The sequence below is a fragment of the Galeopterus variegatus genome, unplaced genomic scaffold, assembly GCF_000696425.1.
Source record: "Galeopterus variegatus unplaced genomic scaffold, G_variegatus-3.0.2 Scaffold843, whole genome shotgun sequence".
NCBI lineage: Eukaryota > Metazoa > Chordata > Mammalia > Dermoptera > Cynocephalidae > Galeopterus > Galeopterus variegatus.
Genome location: NW_007726954.1, coordinates 415,272 through 433,083, shown reverse-complemented (window position 1 = coordinate 433,083; position 17,812 = coordinate 415,272). Strand labels below are relative to the sequence as shown.

At 48.7% G+C, this 17,812-nt stretch overlaps 1 protein-coding gene across 1 annotated transcript in view; it reads left to right on the top strand.

The window, feature by feature from the left end:
• The window catches only part of FHAD1 (forkhead-associated (FHA) phosphopeptide binding domain 1), a 138,442-nt gene that overhangs the window by 66,902 nt on the left and 53,728 nt on the right, over positions 1 to 17,812 (top strand). Inside the window, exons 10-15 of the mRNA XM_008572857.1 lie at positions 308 to 415; positions 3,142 to 3,225; positions 3,913 to 4,065; positions 4,956 to 5,151; positions 14,405 to 14,475; positions 15,948 to 16,100. Coding sequence (XP_008571079.1) covers positions 308 to 415; positions 3,142 to 3,225; positions 3,913 to 4,065; positions 4,956 to 5,151; positions 14,405 to 14,475; positions 15,948 to 16,100 — 765 coding nt within the window. The remainder of the gene's footprint in view (positions 1 to 307; positions 416 to 3,141; positions 3,226 to 3,912; positions 4,066 to 4,955; positions 5,152 to 14,404; positions 14,476 to 15,947; positions 16,101 to 17,812) is intronic.

Genomic DNA, 17,812 nt, shown 5'->3' with positions numbered 1-17,812 from the left:
TGAGTCATGGAGAAGTGAAGTGATTTTCCCAGGGTCCTATGGCTTGTTAGGTACCGAGTTGGGATTGGAGCCTGGGGTAGGACAAATGTAGTTGAGGCCAAGGTGCAGAGCCTGGCCCCTTCCCTCATGGGATGGCACCTCGTGAGCTGGCCTCCACCCCGTGCACGCCTGTGACCCCTGCCACCCGGGGTGCAGCTGTCCCTACCCCTCGGGGATCTCCCACAACCATTAAACCTCCTAGAGGAATTTCCCCAGAGTACATTATGGTTGCATTAGCAGCAAGCACATGCTTTCATCATCATTTCAGGTTGAAGAGAAGCTTCAGGAGGATTCCAGAAAGAAATTGCTTCAGCTGCAACAAATGGGGAACAGAGAGAGCCTCATTAAAATCAATTTGGAAAGGGCAGTAGGTCAGGTAGGCATGCTCCAGAGCCCATTTCATTGGCCCATGTTCCCCAGTGATTTTCTGCAGCCAAGTGGCCAGTGGGGGTGAGAGGAGGAAGACAGCGGGGTAGGGTGACAGCCATTTCCTCGTTCTCTTGTTCATCTCGTGGGCAGAGGCCTTCCATGGCTTCTCACCCCAGTGGGCATCACTAAGGAGGTTTCTCCTGCGGGGAAGCTTCCCACTCTAATAGTTACTGTGACCAAAGACCCTGACCAAGAAGCCACTCCTGGCCCAAAGTCTGCCCCTGTTAACCAAGCCCCTCAACCCCGATGGTGTTCCTAGTACTTTCTCCCTAACGTTTCTAGTCCTGACATTTACCACAATCCTTCCTCCTCTGGGCGCCCAGTATATGTGGCAGTCAGGGTCCACACAGAAATGCCACTTTTCTTAATAAAGTAAAGCCCCAGTGTCCAAAGTTCATGCTAGGTGGAGAAGTTCCTGGGCAGGGCAGTGAGCAGGCCCTGAGCTCAGTGGTCCAGAGGCACCATTTCTCTGACACTGTGGCCCAAGGGGTCCCAGTGGCCCTTCCTGTGGCACAGGGCACAATGTGAGGGCCAGAACATGCAGATGAGACTTTACCAAAGGCTCAGGGAGAGAAAACGGGAATCCGAGACAGGAGGCCCTGACCCTCCAGAACATGGCCCACCTTGGGCGGCCCACCTGCGACTCCTCCACAAGGGACCTCTCCTGGCAACCACGGCTGCAGGGGAGCCACAGAACTTCTATGTGTATGTGCTTGTGCTGTTCATTTCTGGGAGGGAGCGTGCACCATGTCGCTTATTGGATTCTCAGAAGGGTCTGTGAACCACCAAAAAAGACTGATGACCACCATTCTTAAAGGATCACTGCACAACACCCAGCCCAGGTCCCAAAGCCCTTCCATTTGCTACTGTCCAAGCCTTAAGGCAGTGCGACCAGGGCTCTGTCCCCACACACTGGCATTCAGAGGCACACAAGAGTTAAAGAATAATGCTAACTATTGGACAGACTTTAAAACCCCTTCAACAACTGTTCACCACCGTCACCCCCAGTGTCATTTCTCCTGCAGGGTGCCAGCCCCTTATCAAGGGCAGAGTCTGCCAGTCTGGGCCTGTCCTGGGCTACCCTCTCACCTTCCCTCCTTCTGCACCCCCACACACATCTAATTTGAGGGCATGACCTGTGTCCCTTGCCCAAGGGCCAAGGTCCTTGTTACAGCTCTGAGGAGAGGTCACCCAGGAAGACCCCTGAAGACAGAGACTCCCCCAGATCTAGACTCAAGAGAGAGGACAAGCCCCATCTCCACCACCCAGAGCCTTCCCACCCCACCCCCTTATCTCCAAGGCCCTGCTTCCTGTCCAACATTCTGCCCTTCCCCAGGCCAATGACTCCAGGATAGGGCCCACAGTCCCAGAGGACCTGCCCTTCCCACCCTGGGCAGTCATTCCTGTAAGGATCCTCTGGTGGTCATGGCAGACCATCAATCACAGGCCCTCCACTGCAGAACCAATACCTTGGGCAAGCTGGGACCCTCCCCTTGCCCATGAGACCCAAGGATGGCTTGCAGTGCCTCATGTCACCATGGCCTGCTCCTGGCAGGATGACCACAGATATCCTTAGGACATTCACCACTTTGCGTCTTAGCTTCCCAGAACTTTCCCCCATGCGCTGTAAACTCCTGTGTCTTGAGGCCCTTTTCACTTAGGTTGACTCAGTGGCCCTTTTGCTTCAGGGCTCTGCTTTAGTCCTTTAATAACCACATCTTGCCAGTGGACCGAAACCCAGGCCAAGGGCTGCCATGTTGGTAAATTCCCAGAGAAAGTTGGGCTTCTTTGCCTCTAACTTCTGATGGAATCCAAGACACCTTAGACTTGTCATTCTATAAGCCATGATTGAATGTCACTGTGCATTTTCATGTACCTTAATGTGAAAACACCAGCACCCATGAGGCACTCAATACAAGCTGCTTGGATTGAAGGAGAGGACCCTGACTTTAACAGATGTTTCTATACACAAGTGTTCAACAGATGTCTTTTAAGTGCCTACTCTGTGCCAGGCACTGTACTAGGCTGCAGGGGTACAGAGATGAATACGATCAAGCTGCTTGGATTGAAGGAGAGGACCCTGACTTTAACAGATGTTTCTGTACACAAGTGTTCAACAAATGTCTGTTAAGTGCCTACTCTGTGCCAGGCACTGTACTAGGCTGCAGGGGTACAGAGATGAATACGATAGACATAGTCTTCTGGACGTTTATGGTCTAAGGCACCAAATGGCAGAGGCAGAGCATCTTTTCTCCCCAGACACCCTCGTTGACGACACAGTTTACTTGGGCTGACAGCCTCAATATTTATTTCACAGTCTGGTGCCAACTTAGCAATTATAGAAGAGTGCTCCCGGCCCCAGACTTCTCACTGGATAATTGGCAGCAAGTGGCTCTTCTGAGGGCCTGAGCCATGTGTGTGCTGACCACCTGCATCAGTTGGGTTAGGCAGGCGTGCCTAAAAAGTAATTAAAACCTGCTGTTCTCTTTTCTTCTGTGGGTACCACCCCTTGCGGTGACCGGTGAAGATTTTGATAGCATGTCATGACCGTGAGGGCGTGCAGACCCTTCTAAGTCATTTTTCCTGGACCCTGCGATGGAAATGCCACCCCCAGGCTGGCCGGCTCCCGGTGTCCCCGCTAACACTGTTGCCCCGCCCTCCTTTGTGCTATAGCTGGAGCATTTCAGAAGTCAGGTCATCAAGGCCACCTACGGGCGAGCGAAGCCATCCCAGGACAAACCCATCACCGACCAGCAGGTTAGTGTGGCTTTCCTGCCACGTGGCTCCCTCCCTCTCTCCCTCAGGGATCTGGATTCCAGACTCTGCGAGCATATGTTTCTGTTTTTGTTGGTGGTGCATATTTTTCACACTGTTGCTACACCATAAAGATTTGTTTTGATTTTATGGGATTTCCTAGCTTTTAAAGTAAAAGCCAGTTAAACTCCCTTGAAGTGTTTCTGTGAAAATCACAGTAAATCAGTCAGGCTTCCTTCTGGTCGCTAGACACACAGCTTCACCTTCCTTAGCACCGTGAGAAAAGGGCTCCCCCACCACGGGCCCCGCGCCTGGCTTGTTCCTTCCGAAGAGGAAGGATGCCGACGGCAGTGACAATGGACCTGGTGTGGTGATCACCCTTGCAGTTATTGTCTCCAGCCTGTGTCAAAGCACAGGTAGGAAAACATACCTGGGCTCCTCTCATCAGGCATAGGAGAACCTGGCCTGTGCCTGATCCGCAGCATCGGGTCACTGCTAGGAATCATTGCTACCGCGGAGAAGAATCTGGAACAAATGCAGGGCAACAGCACAGGCCTTTAGCTCTCAAGAATCATCTCTGGTCCCAGGAATCGTGTCCTGGTGGAACTTAAGTTGCCGCTCTCCACTGCCCCTTCTGCCAAAACCAGCCTGTATTTTTATATCGTTTCTTCTTTTTCGTTTCCTTGCCAGTTAATAGAGAAAATTGCGCAGGTGACTGAGGACAACATCAACTTCCAGCAGAAAAAGTGGACCCTGCAGAAGGAGAGCCAGCTCAGCAATTCCAGGCAGGAGGAGATCGCGGGAAACATCGAGAAGCTGAGGACGTCTTTAGATGGCTGCCAGGTGGCCCCTCGCGATGCATTTCACACATGTCCCCTTTGCCTGGTTTTTGTGCTTCTTAGTGGGGAAATTGGCTTTCGCAGAGCAGATTGGGCAGAAAAGCTTTGCTTTTTTCTCCACCTGTTCTGTCGTTGGAGAAAAGAAAACAAAGGATTCAAAAAACGCCTCCCAGGTGAACTTAGTGTGGCTGCTAAGAAAAGATGCCTGAGCATCTTCAATTTCGGTACTGACCTTGGGAGGCCCACGGCCCCAGCAACAACAGCAAAACAGTAGCTCCTATGTTATTTCCAGAGAAACCAAAGAAATGTTCCTGCTCTTTATTTGCATTTTCTTTTTTGGCCTAGCAAGGAAGGGGCTGTCACCCCTGTTGCCTTTGACTCTGGAGGAGCTGGGACTAGAGGGTCTGGCCACACCCCCGTGGCCTTCTGCACTGGAACAGGGCTTATCAGAGCAGGCAGCTGCTTCTGCTTTCTCTGGAAATCAGCAGCTACTATGTGGGGAATATGTGTAAATGCTGGCTTGTCAGCACTCTCTCAAAAGAGGAAACCACATTTTCTGACCAACTTGGGTGTTGAACTCAGCAGGAATTTTGATGAACAGAAGTAGCCAAGTTTGGTTCTCATGTTAGCCGAATTATCGAAGGCAAGTTGGCTTTGGGATTGCAGATACCTAAAAGTAGGTTCACTTTGACCACCAAAAGTCCAAATTAGAGTGCAAGAAAATAAAAGCTGCTAAAAAAAAAAAAATCGAATAAAACTGGGGCATCCCAGGGCGGCCAACAGGTGGCGCTGCCTGCATCGTGGCAAAGCCAACAACGTGGTTCCTTGCGGGTCACGTCCGAGGCTGTTTCTGGTTACAGGGGCTAGGCTCCTCATGGTTTCCTCTCATTTCAGGCTTGCATGAAAATGTCCTGCTGCAGCAGCGACCTGAAGAAGGAGGTGGAGCTTCTGCAGCAGCTCCAGATGAGCCCACCTGTTTCCGGGCTCCAGAAGGTGGCGCTGAACATCCTGAGCCACTTGCTGTCCTGGCTGGAGGAAACAGAGCAACTCCTCCAGGACCTCGGCATCCAGCTATCCAGCTCTGACAAAGGTTACTGGGACTTCTTTCTCACATAGTTGCATGACTCTAAAATGTCACATTGAATCTCACCTTGATGGGACATCTGTTGAGGAAGACTTCGTGGGTATGTGGTCAAGCATTCCCTTCTCCAGCCTTACTTTGCTTCTCCACTTGAGAAGTGATTTTCCCTTTAAAAAAAAAAATACACAAGTGGGACATGATCACTGAAGAAAAATGAAATGTGACAGAGGCCAAAGGAAAATTAAATCAAAATTTTGCTACATCCTATCTCTCAGCCATAACTACTGTTATATTTTGTAACTTCCAAGACATTGTGCATGAAAATAGCTGTGTGGTTCTAGATAAGTTACTTACCTTCTCTATGCCTCAGTTTCCTCACCTGTAAAATGGGAATAATAAGGGGTACCTAACTCTTAGGGTTGTTGTAAGGGTTAAAATGCATTGATCTGTGTAAAGTACTTTGAATAGTACCTGGCACAGAGTAGGTATTACCTAACATTTATTGATCTTTTAATTTTACAAAAAATAGCATCATATTATACCCAATTTTCTTTAGTTTTGTTCCCAATGACCCATCATCAGGAAGCCCCTTTCATGTCAGTACACACAGATCTACATCATCAATGTTATCACAGCAAGGAATTCCGTTGTGTAAGATATATGTCATTTATTCAGACAATACCCTATCATGGGCATTCAAGTTGTTTCCAGTTTTCCATGCTCATAAGTCATGCTGCAATGAACATCATTGCACATGTATCTGTTTATCTTATCTTTATTATCCTTGAAGTGGAAGGGTATAAACTTTCATTTAACAAAGATTTCTTGCATGCTTACAAGAGACCAGGTGCTGGGCAGAGAGATAGTGGGGTCAGAAACAGGTAGAATCCAGGTCATGAGTATATGAGCACTCACTGTAGAATCCTTCCAACTTTACCATAAGTTTGAAATTTTTCATAGTAAAATATTGGGGGGAAAACAGGCACTATCCCTGCCTCACAGAGCTTATGGTCTCAGGGGAAGGCATGGCTTGGTCATTAATCAAAAAATCACTCAAACATAAAACCTGCATAGTGACATTTGCAATGAAGAAGTGCAGGGCTCGACCAGGGCAGGGAGGGCAGGGCATCTGCAGGATGCATAGGAGTTGTTTGCCGGAGAGGAGAGGAGAGAGCACTCTGGGTGGAGGGAGCAGCCTGGTAGTGGGAGGAGCATGGAGAACACAGTTGCTAAAAGAAATGGGGGTAGGGGGAGCAGGGCAGGCCAGTGAGAGAGGTCGGCAGGGGCTATGCGCGCAGGGATTGCAGGGCCCTGGTAAGAAGCTCTGCTTTATCCTAAGAGCAGCGAGATGCCAGTGAAAGGTTTTAAGTAAGGATTCGATAGAGCGGGTTTGCATCTTGAGGCAGTCATCTTGGCCAAGAGACAGGTGGGCAGCCTGGAGCCCCAGGAGCCCAGGGAGGAGGCTGTCACAAGAGATGGTGGTGGCCTAAACTAGGTCAGGCTGTGATGGAGGGAGAGAGAAGATTCAGGGACATGTCAGACGTAATCGGCAGGCTTCAGTGGTGGAAGTGGATATAACTGGAAGGGAAGTGACAGAGATAAAGGGATCTACATGACCTCTAGGTTTCTAGCGTGTGTGAAAGGACAGATGTGGATCCTTCACTAAAATCCAGAGTACGGAACACCAGATGAGGTCCAGGTTTGAGGGAGATGAGTGTGAGGTGCCTGCCAGACATGAAGGTGAGGTGTGCCCAGGGGGCAGCTGTTACCCTGGATGTCTAGCCTGGAGAGAGAGGGGTGTGTGCCACACAGCGGGTGCTTAAGAAATACCTGTGAGATGGATGGAAGGATGGATGGATGGATGACTTAGCCATAGGTGTGAATGGTATTGTTTAGGAAGAAAGTGTTGAGTGCGAAGGGACAGAGCCCGGGGCCACACTTTAAGTGACTCCAACATTTTGAAGATGGTTACTACTCCTTGCCAAATCACCTCCAGAAAGTCTGCATTAATTTGACATTTTTGCAATAATGAATGAGAATAGAGAAGTGATTTTTAACTCTGGTGCTTCAACATCTGCAGCTGGGACATCTCCAAAGCAACCCAGAGGGTTGTATAAAGTTCTTTTTTTAAAAAAAAAAGCAAAGGGCCGAGCCCATGGGAGAGTGTGGCGCTGGGAGTGCAGCAGCGCTCCTGCCGCGGGTTCGGATCCTATATAGGGATGACCAGTGCGCTCGCTGTGCTCACTGGCTGAGCGCGGTGCGGCCGGTCTCAAAAAAAAAAAGGACAAAAAATAAAAATAAAAATAAAATTTTAAAAAAAGCAAAAGCAGAAACAATGTTAATTTTTACATAAGTGCCTGCCCCTCATCACATAGCATAGAGAAGAAGGGAGTGGTGAGGGGCAGGGTATAGGGATGAAGGGGGGCAGGTGTTGCTTATGATGGTGAGGATGATGATGGTGGTAGTGATGATGCTGATGGTGAGGGTGATATTGTGATGAGGAAGAGGAGGATGGTGGTGATGGTGAAGATGGTGGTGGTGATGGTGATGGTGGTGATGATGGTGGTGATGGTGAAGATGGTGGTGGTGATGGTGATGGCGATGATGGTGAAGGTGGTGATGGTGGTGATGGTGAAGGTGGTGATGGTGGTAGTGATGGTGGTGATGATGGTGGTGATGGTGAAGATGGTGGTGGTGATGGTGAAGGTGGTGGTGGCGATGATGGTGAAGGTGGTGATGGTGGTAGTGATGGTGGTGATGATGGTGGTGATGGTGAAGATGGTGGTGGTGATGGTGATGGTGGTGATGATGGTGGTGATGGCGATGATGGTGAAGGTGGTGGTGGCGATGATGGTGAAGGTGGTGATGGTGGTAGTGATGGTGATGGTGGTGATGATGGTGGTGATGGTGAAGATGGTGGTGGTGATGGTGATGGTGGTGATGATGGTGGTGATGGCGATGATGGTGAAGGTGGTGGTGGCGATGATGGTGAAGGTGGTGATGGTGGTAGTGATGGTGATAGTGGTGATGATGGTAATGATGGTAAAGGTAATGGTGATGATGGCAGTGAAGGTGACGATAGTGATTATGGTGACAAGGGTAGTCTAGACACCATTCTCAGCATTTTACACACCTAATCTCAGTTCATCCTCCCAATAACACTATGAGGCAGATACCATTATCCTTATTTTAGAAATGAGGAAACTATGAGTCAGAAACCATTTTTATGATTATTCCACAAGGATAAGGTGACTCAACGTACTTCATCACTGAGGCCGACAGGGGGTCCCCAGTCTGTTCATCACCATCCACAAACACTCCCAAGAGCCTCTGTGTTCACAATTCCTATGAGGAGGGTAGGACCCATAGACTATTTAGCTCCTCCTGGGTACTTATCACTGTGCTAGGTGTTTTTTATGCATTCTATACTGTTATCCTCCCACCAACCCAATGAGGTAGCTACTAGTACTGTCTTTATTTTGAAGGTAAGGAAACTGAGGCTCAATAACATTAAAAACTTGCCAGGATCACACAGCTGGTATATAGTGGGGTCCTGACTCAAACTGAGGGCTTTGTGATCACAACACCTGTGTTTTTTCTGTGACCCCCCCCCCCCCAACCCCCGGTGCTAGGTGTTTTTTATGCATTCTATACTGTTATCCTCCCACCAACCCAATGAGGTAGCTACTAGTACTGTCTTTATTTTGAAGGTAAGGAAACTGAGGCTCAATAACATTAAAAACTTGCCAGGATCACACAGCTGGTATATAGTGGGGTCCTGACTCAAACTGAGGGCTTTGTGATCACAACACCTGTGTTTTTTCTGTGACCCCCCCCCTCCAACCCCCGCACACGCGTGCGCGCACACACACACACATACACACACACTGCTTCTAAAGATCCAGCAAGGTACCAGGTACATGCCCAATTCCTAGAGGACAGGCTCTGTCATTAACTTGGGCAGAAACAGAGCTAAGAGTTTTCCTTCCCTAAAGTAAAGTGCATCTAACGCCCACCATGAGCCATGACCAAGTAAAGCCTGTTAGCATTACAGTGTAATGGTCTGAGCTTGGGCTTTGGAGACAAACAGCCAGGGTGTGAATTTCCGCTGTGCACATACTAGTTGTGTGGGCAAGTTACCTTACATCTTTGAGCTTCCATTTACTTGCTTCTAAAATGGGCATGAAATCTCATTGGGTCCTTGTGAGGACTGAATGATGTCATGCACACACACATTGTAGTGCCTGGTCACCGTGAGCCCTTAAGAAGTGGGAACTGCTATCATCGTCAGCCCCCAAAACTTGTTGATTTAATTTGGCCTCAATGTGAGTGGCAGCCAGACAGGTGTGTGCATGGGCAGTGTGGCTTGATTGACTCACACCAAGGTGACTTTATCTGGAAGCCCTGCCCTTCTCCATTTGGCAGCACATGGGTTTACTTAGCTGTGAGCACTCCCTTGGGTTGAAGCCAACAGAACCCTTCGTAAGCCTCCTTCTCAGAGTCATAACAATGGGCCTCGTGTCTCAGCTGCCAAGTGGCAAAGCTGGGACCCAGTCCAAGTCCCTCTGACCTCATAACCCCTGATCTTAGCCACCACAATACCTGCCTTTTAGAACGTCGTCCTAAGAGATAAAACACATGTGTAACAAGCTAGGTGCGTAAATCCTGAAATAAATCCCACAGGGGAATCCAGGTCACAAAAATGTAGAGGGAAACTACTTAAAATATTGTTGGGTGGCATCGTGAGCAGCCCAGAAGGTGCCCTCGAAGGTGCCCAGAGGCATCTAGGCCCTTGTAGGGCTCAAGGCTGTGTCACTACTGTCTGATTGGAAGGATTTGCTGTGTGGTCCAGCGGGGGAGATAGGAAACGTCTGAGGGGAACCTTGGAAGTTAGCTCCACCGTACTCCTGCCTGCTTTCTCAGGCCTCCTTTGATAAGGAAAAGAAAGGACCGTTTATATTGTTCTCTGCAAGCTCAGCTGTTTTTGTCTATTTCTGCGAGACTTTGTTACAAATAAAAGCCTTCCCTGCATGCATGGAAAATTTCTTTCTCCAATATCCAAGATACAGAGTATCTTTACATGAAAAAAAAACAAAAACCAAAAAACAATCTGCAATACAGTGTACATAGTGCGTTCCCATCTTTTGTGTTTTTAAATTGTCAGTATCTGGTCAAAAGAAAAATCTGGAGAAAAAGCCACTGGGGTGGGATTGCATAGGACCTCTACGTTCATTCAGTCACTCAACAACTTTTTTTTTTTTTGGTGGCTGGCCACTATAGGGACCGAACCCTGGACCTTGGTGTTATCAGCAGCACACTCTAACCAACTGAGCTAACCGGCCAGTCCTATAACAACTATTTACTGAAGGCCTACTGTGTGCCACACACACACAGTGTGGAACACTGAGGTTACAGTGACAAACACTTTCCACATTATGGACTTCGGTAATGCTTAGATTTTCATAACAAACACATGTAACTTTTGCAGCCAGAATATAATAAAGACTTCCTCCTTCTTCCAAAGAGCAAACTCCCATCAGGATTCCAGTCCATTATCTAATCTAGAAACATGATCAAACACTCCCTCCCCGTTCAGCATCTGCAACTCCCTTCTCCCCTTAATCTACTCTTTGGATCCCACCCATGATTCAATCCTTCCTCTTTGGTTCCTGGGTCACAGGTTTCAGCTGAGCTAAATCCCAGACTCATCCCAACTTGGCCACCCCACATCCCTGTGCTCACCAGGTGCCATAGCCCATGCCAATGCCAGCCAGGCCATCTCGCCTCCCCTGCCATCTCGGTATCCTGGCAAGGCACCTCTCCCAATGCCTGCTTTGTGTTACCCAATCCAACCCTGTACTCTCAAGCCTCCAATCTCTTTTGAGAGAATGATAGGCCTGGGTCTGAGTTCTGATTCTCCCACTTACCAGCTGTGGAGCTTAACCTTGGGGAGCTTCTACGTTTCACCTGTAGATGTGAACAAGTGTGTACCCCTTGTTGGCTTGTGGGTAATGATTAGAAAATATGGATAAAACTCCTGGCACATGGCAGGTACATAATACTTGATAGCTGTTATTATAATACACTGTATGATCATCCTCGCCCTCCCATGCTAGGGATTCCCAGAAAGTTGCCTTGGTGGAGATGCCGGCCCCAGGCACGAGCACGTTCAGTTCCTTTCCCTCCTCTCTCTACACCGTCTTTTCTTCCTTCCCTCCATCTTCTGCCCCCACCTTCCAGATGGAGCCCTTTCCTCTCCCTTCTCTCTCCTTCCCAGGGGACCTTGTGCACAGATGCTGAGTGACATCTCCTTTCTTCAGCACCTACACTTTTCTCTCCCCCTTTGCCATCAAACATACACTTCAAGATGGCTCGACCGGCTTGAAATAGTAATGCTTCACTGGGGCCCACTGCTTCTTCCTCCCCTTTCCTGTGGCTCTTACTCCCGTCCCCACCTATGACCTTGAAGAGGTGTGTCACACCTCCGTCTTCCTTGCCCGCTTCCTCCTGTGTCTCTGCCACGCAGCGACTGACATGCACCCTGCAGAGCTGGCAGACCCAGCGTCTTCCCCAGGCTGTGTTTCCCTGGCCTGCCCAACACTCTTTGTTCTCTGGCTTAACACCCGCTCACCTCTTGGCTCTCCGGGGCCTGGTACCCCTGCCTCTCTTACCATCTTTTCCAATTTTTTTCAGCAGCCCCTGCACCAACTTCCGTCCCTAACACAAGTGTTTTCTCCAACACAGCCTTTCGTCTTCCCGCCGCTTGTCTCCTTTCTCTCAAAGAAACTCTCCACTCCAGATGCTTCAGCGCCTCCCGTGCAGTGACGTCCAGATGGACATCTCCATGGGCCGTGCTGCCAGCAGCAGTGGTGCAGGTCGGGTCCCACATAGTGGAGCCCAGCCGAGGCAGCAGGTGGGGTCCCCAGCCCGGGCCATGTCCACCAGGTGCAAGATACTCTTTCCTAATTTGCACAAAGACCCTGGATGGGTTGGGCTGGTCCAGCTCTCTGCTGACCACCTCTCCTTGGAGTCGTTCCAATACCTCAAACTCAGCACGTCTGAAACAGCCTGGCGGCCCCTTCGCCTCCCCAACCCCACCGCCACCCCAACCTGTCTCTCTCCTCTGACAGTGGAGCCACCATTCTACCCCTAAAAAAGCTTTCTCTCTCTCATTCTTTCTTCTTAGCCCTGCTTCTCCCACCCTAGCTTAGAACATCAGCACCGAATACCTGGGTGTCCCTTGGCCTCTTAACAGAGCTCCCTGCTCTAACTCAGAGGGGATTTTACCACTTGGGGGACATCTGGCAATGTCCAGACACATTTTTGATTGTCATAACTGGGGTGAGGAAGTGGGGGCATTCCTGGCATCTGGTGGGTAGAGGCCAGGGAGGCTGTGAAACACCCTGCAATGCATGAGACACTCCCCTGCAGCAAAGAATCATCTGGCCAGACATATCAGCAGTGCTGCAGTAAAGAAATCCTGCTAGCTCATTCCTTTCTAATTCATCCCAGTTATTTATCTGAAAAGCTACTCTTCGGGCCGGCCCGGTGGCGCACTGCTACAGTGCGCCACTTGGGAGCACGACGGCGCTCCCGCCGAGGGTTCGGATCCCACATACAGACCAGTTCCTGCTCACTGGCTGAGCGAGGTGCGGATGCAACACCGAGGGTTGCGATCCCGTTGCCGGTCCCAGCCCGGTACGGGCGCGACACTGAGGGTTGCGATCCGTTGCCGGACACGAAAAAAGACAAAAAAGGAAAAAAAAAAAAGCTACTCTTCACCAAGCCAGTTCCCTGCTCCTTCAGCAGCTGGAATAGCAGTGATTCAGCCCCTGGAGTCACACCAACTTGAGCCCAAGTCTGGCTCAGCCACTGGCCAGTGGTGTGGCATTCAGCGGCCACAGGTCTCAGAGCCCCTCCCCCCTGCTTTGTCTACAAAATGGGACAATGTTGGGACAACACAGTGGGGTCATGCATTAATTGCTTAGCGAGGGCCAGGCACGCAGGACACATTCAATACATGTCAGTGATGTTTCCATCACATTTACACTTTTTAGGCCACTGTTCTGAGCCCGTCACAAACTGACCTCACCCTTCCATCCCAGCCACACCTTCTATGTCTCCCCTGTCATCTGCTCCAGCCCAGTCAGGCTCAGCCCCTCCCAGGACATGCATTTCCCTAATCCCCACCTGCCTCCATCCCCATATTAGTTTCCTGAGGCTGCTATACAGATGACCACAAATTTAGTGTCTTAAAACAACACATTTATTCTCTCACAGTCCCAGAAGCCAAAAGCCCAAATGCAGTCTCACCAGTCTACGGTCAAAGTGTCAGCAGAGCTGCTTCCTTCTGGAGGCCCTGGGGGAGAATCCGTGTCCTGGCCTTTTCCAGCTTCTACAGCTTTATTTGTTGCATTCCTCGGCTCATGACTTCTTCCTCCATTTTCAAAGCCAGCCATGTAGCACCTGCAGACCTCTCTGTTCCCATCATAACACCTTCTCCTCTGTCTGTCTGCAGTCAAATTTCCCTCTGTCTCCTTTTATAAAAACCCTTGTGATTATATTGGGCCCACTCAGTTAATCCAGAATAATCCCCCGTCTGAAAATCCTTAATTTAATGACATTAATACAAAGTCCCTTTTCCCCTGTAAAGTAATATCCACAGGTTCCAGGGATGAGGACCTGGATGTCATTGCAGGTCGTCATTCAGCCTACCGTATCGCCTATTCTTAAATGCCCTCCCCTCCAACTCTCTGAATCCTGCCTACCCAACAACGCCTATACCTAGTGGCTCCTCGACCAAGTAGCCTTCCTTGATTACTCTGGGTGAATGATCTCTCCATCCTCTGAGACCCCCAGCTAGCCCTGTCCTCCAGCAGTCGCTGACATGCTGCTTGGGGCCACTGCGTGTTTCCTATCAGGCATTTAGACCTTGTGTCTCAGACTGAGCCATTAGCCCCTGGGCCACATGGCTTCGTACCGTCCCCCACACTCAGCACAGTGCTTCGTAAGCAGTTGACGCTTGGTACATAGGTATCTGGTTTATGAATTTTTATTTTCCACCTCCAAAAACAAACTTGGATTTGAGCCCAACCATGGCTCCTCAGCTAACAACACAAGTTGGGTGGCAGCTCATGTCTTCTTGGTGGGGGGATGACACCGCTTCATCCACCTGTCTGCAAGCTTTGTTGAGACATTATTTGGAAAGCAAAGGGGTTGAATTGAATTGATACTTACCATCTTACTGCTTCTCTTTTTTAAGGGTTCTCTTTGTATCTCATATATCTTCTGGAACATTATAAAAAGATTATGAGCCAGACCCAGGAACTTCAGGTAATTCTCTTATGTTCTTTTTATCAAAGTTGTTCCCAGCTCCTCCTGGGCGTTTATGAAGCACAGTACACTTGAAACCCTTTTTTTCCCTCTATCAGCTAGTCAGCTCACATCCTCCAATAGGAGAAGTGATTTCTCCATTTGCATACAAAGAGATTCAGACAGGGTGGCTGAGATCTCCCAGGAGGGTAAGGGCAAAGACAGAGACTGTCCCCTGTCTGGCCTCCTGGGCTATAATCAAGCTAGCCTGGGTGTGTTCCCATAGAAGCTGCAGGGGTACACGAGAAAGCAAATCAGATCGTGTAGTGCTTTTCAGTCCTCTGCTTGTGTTATGTCTGCTAACATCCCACTTGGCCAAAGCAAGTCACTGGCTGAGCTCATTGACAGGGGCTGGGGTATGGGCGGGTACTACAAGTTACATAGCCAAAGACACGGATAGAGGGAGCGTGAAGAATTGGGACCACCATTCCAATCAACCGTAGAGACCTGAGTCCAGAGGTTAGCAAACTTTTTCTGTAAAGGGCTAGATAGTAAATCATTTAGACTTTGCAGACCACATGGCTCTGTCACACCTATTTCACTCTGCTGTCATAGAACAAAAGCAGCCACCAACAATATGTCAATTAATGGGCATGGTAGGTGTGGCTCCCTTCCAATAAAACTTTATTTATAAAAACAGGAGGTGGACCAGATTTGGCCTGTGGACTGTGGTTTGTCAGCCCCTAGTCTAGTCCACCCTCCTCACTTTACAGATAGGGACATTGAAGTCCACAGAGGTTAGTGACAACTGCCATGTCACAGCCCGAGAAACAAGACAAAAGCTCAGGCCTTCTGACGCCCTCACTGCCTTTTCCCTCACACCCAGCACTTTACAGATAGGGACATTGAAGTCCACAGAGGTTAGTGACAACTGCCATGTCACAGCTAATGGGTGAGAGAAACAAGACAAAAGCTCAGGCCTTCTGACGCCCTCACTGCCTTTTCCCTCACACCCAGCAAATAATCACTGTTAATTCGAGCCACTGTTTGTCGCACGCCTACTATGTGCTGAGCACTGTGCTAAAAGCTTTGCATGTTCTCTCATTTAATCTTTACAATCCTGAGAGGTAGATGCTATTGCTAACCTCATTTTCTAAACAAGGAGTTACCTTGAAACAATTAGATCTGGGATTCTAGCTAGATCCAGAATATGAATTCTTTTTTCTAATTTTATTTACATTTATTTTTGTGGGGTAATGTGTTCTTTTAATATATGCATTTACTGTACATGGGAATCTGAACTCTTAACCACTGCATTCTGCTGTTTCCCTACCAGCAGTAACTAGGCTAAGTATAGTTTGTCTTCGTTTCTAAGAAAGTTTTGTGCAAATCTTTGTCCCCTGAAATGTAGACAGTCTATAAAGAGATGTGGAAATGACTCCTTTGTTAATCCTGGCCCCTATAGGCTTCAGTTTCCTTTTCTCTCATTTCAGATCAAGATCAACAGTTCTCAGGAAACGCAGCAGTCTTTGCTGCAAGAAAAGCTGCAGGAGCATCAGGCAGAGAAGGAGAAGCTGCAGGGGGAGAAGCTAGAACAAGAAGAGAAGCTGAAAGCCAGCATCAGGCAACTGATGGAAGAGAAGGCGGTAAGGTGGTCCCTGTCATTTTCTTTACTACTGGAAACTGATTAAATGGGCTTCTCTGTTGGATACTGAGGGCATGTGCTTAGATGGAGAAATTTCAGCAACTCCTTGTTTGGTGCTGTGGACTAAATCAATTAAACTGGGTGAATTTTGGAGGATTGAACAAGAAGCTTGGTTTCTAAAACTCACAGCAAAATCAACTTGAAAAGGCAGGATTATAGAAATTCAGGGAAATGCTACCTTATTTGTTCACATATTGCAGATGATTTTATAAATCCAAGTCGTTACTGCAGGCCCTGGTTTGTCACTGACCGTTTCTAAGTGCGTGCAAGATCAACTTCAGATTATTTCAGCCTTTTGCTTTCTCTTTATACATTATCAGGGAAAAGACCGTTTCTAAGTGTGTGCAAGATCAACTTCAGATTATTTCAGCCTTTTGCTTTCTCTTTATACATTATCAGGGAAAGTAAATGGCCAAAATCACTCCTTACTTTCCTAGAAACCAGAACAATTAGAAAGAATTACAGCACCTTACAGCGGTGCCTCTCAAACTCTAAGATGCCTATGAATCATCTGGGGATCTTGTTAAAATGCAGATTCTGACTCAGTGAGTCTGGGCGGGAGCCTGAGATTCTACATTTCTAACAAGCTCCCAGATGGTGCTGATGCTACAAGTTTGCAGACCACATTTTCTCAGTCTTAGAGGAAGATTTTCCCAAAGTTGCCTGCTGAGAACCACCTAGATGCTTTGTTAAAATACAGATTCTTGGGCTAAGGCCGTGGTGCACTCGGGAGAGTGCAGCGCTGGGAGTGCAGCGGCGCTCCCGCCGCGGGTTCGGATCCTATATAGGGATGACCGGTGCGCTCACAGCGCTCACTGGCTGAGCGCGGTGCAGCCGGTCTCAAAAAGGACAAAAAAAAAATACGGATTCTTGGTCCCCACTGTAGACCCATCGAATCAGAATCTCTAGAGAAGTCCGTGAAACTGCATGTGATATGCCAATTCTCATCATGGCCCTGGAGTTGGCTCTTTTTGGTATTCAGGGAACTTCTATGAATTTTACTACCTTCATTATCATCATCCTACGTCGTGGCTCATGACTTTGGCTGCACTTCTGTCATTTAAGAGATTTAAAAATACCAATGGCTTGCACCTATCCCCCCACCCCCCAGGTTCTGATCTAATTGGGGTGACAGTGTGGATTTGTAAATGCTCCTGGTTGAATCCAGTGTGCAGCCCAGTCGAGACCACAGTTGTGGGAGGTCGTGCAGCAGCATTTGCCTGGCGTCCCTCCTCCCACCACCTTGAGACAGCAGCCCTAAGGTCCTCGGGACCCCAGCTCCTCAGCAGCACCTCCTTTCCTCCCCCACAGAAGACCAGGCCCACTGCCTTCTCCACTTCATCAGCTCCAGTGGCTCGGTGACTGGAACCAACCCTCTCTGTCACACACGCCTGCTCTCCAGACCTCTCTACACCTCGGCCTTTTTCACTTTCATCCTCAAATTCGTGTCTGGTCACCTCAAGATGTCCCTCTCTCCCTCCTCCTCTTCTTCTCTTGGCCTCTTTCTCTGCCTTTCTGCCTTTTTTGAAATAAAAGAAGAACCATCTGTCCAAAATCACATATGACCCACGTAAAGGTGGTATTAATGATGGCCATACATCAAGGCGGGGACATTTTTTTTTTTTTTTTCCTTTTTTTGTCTTTTTTCGTGTC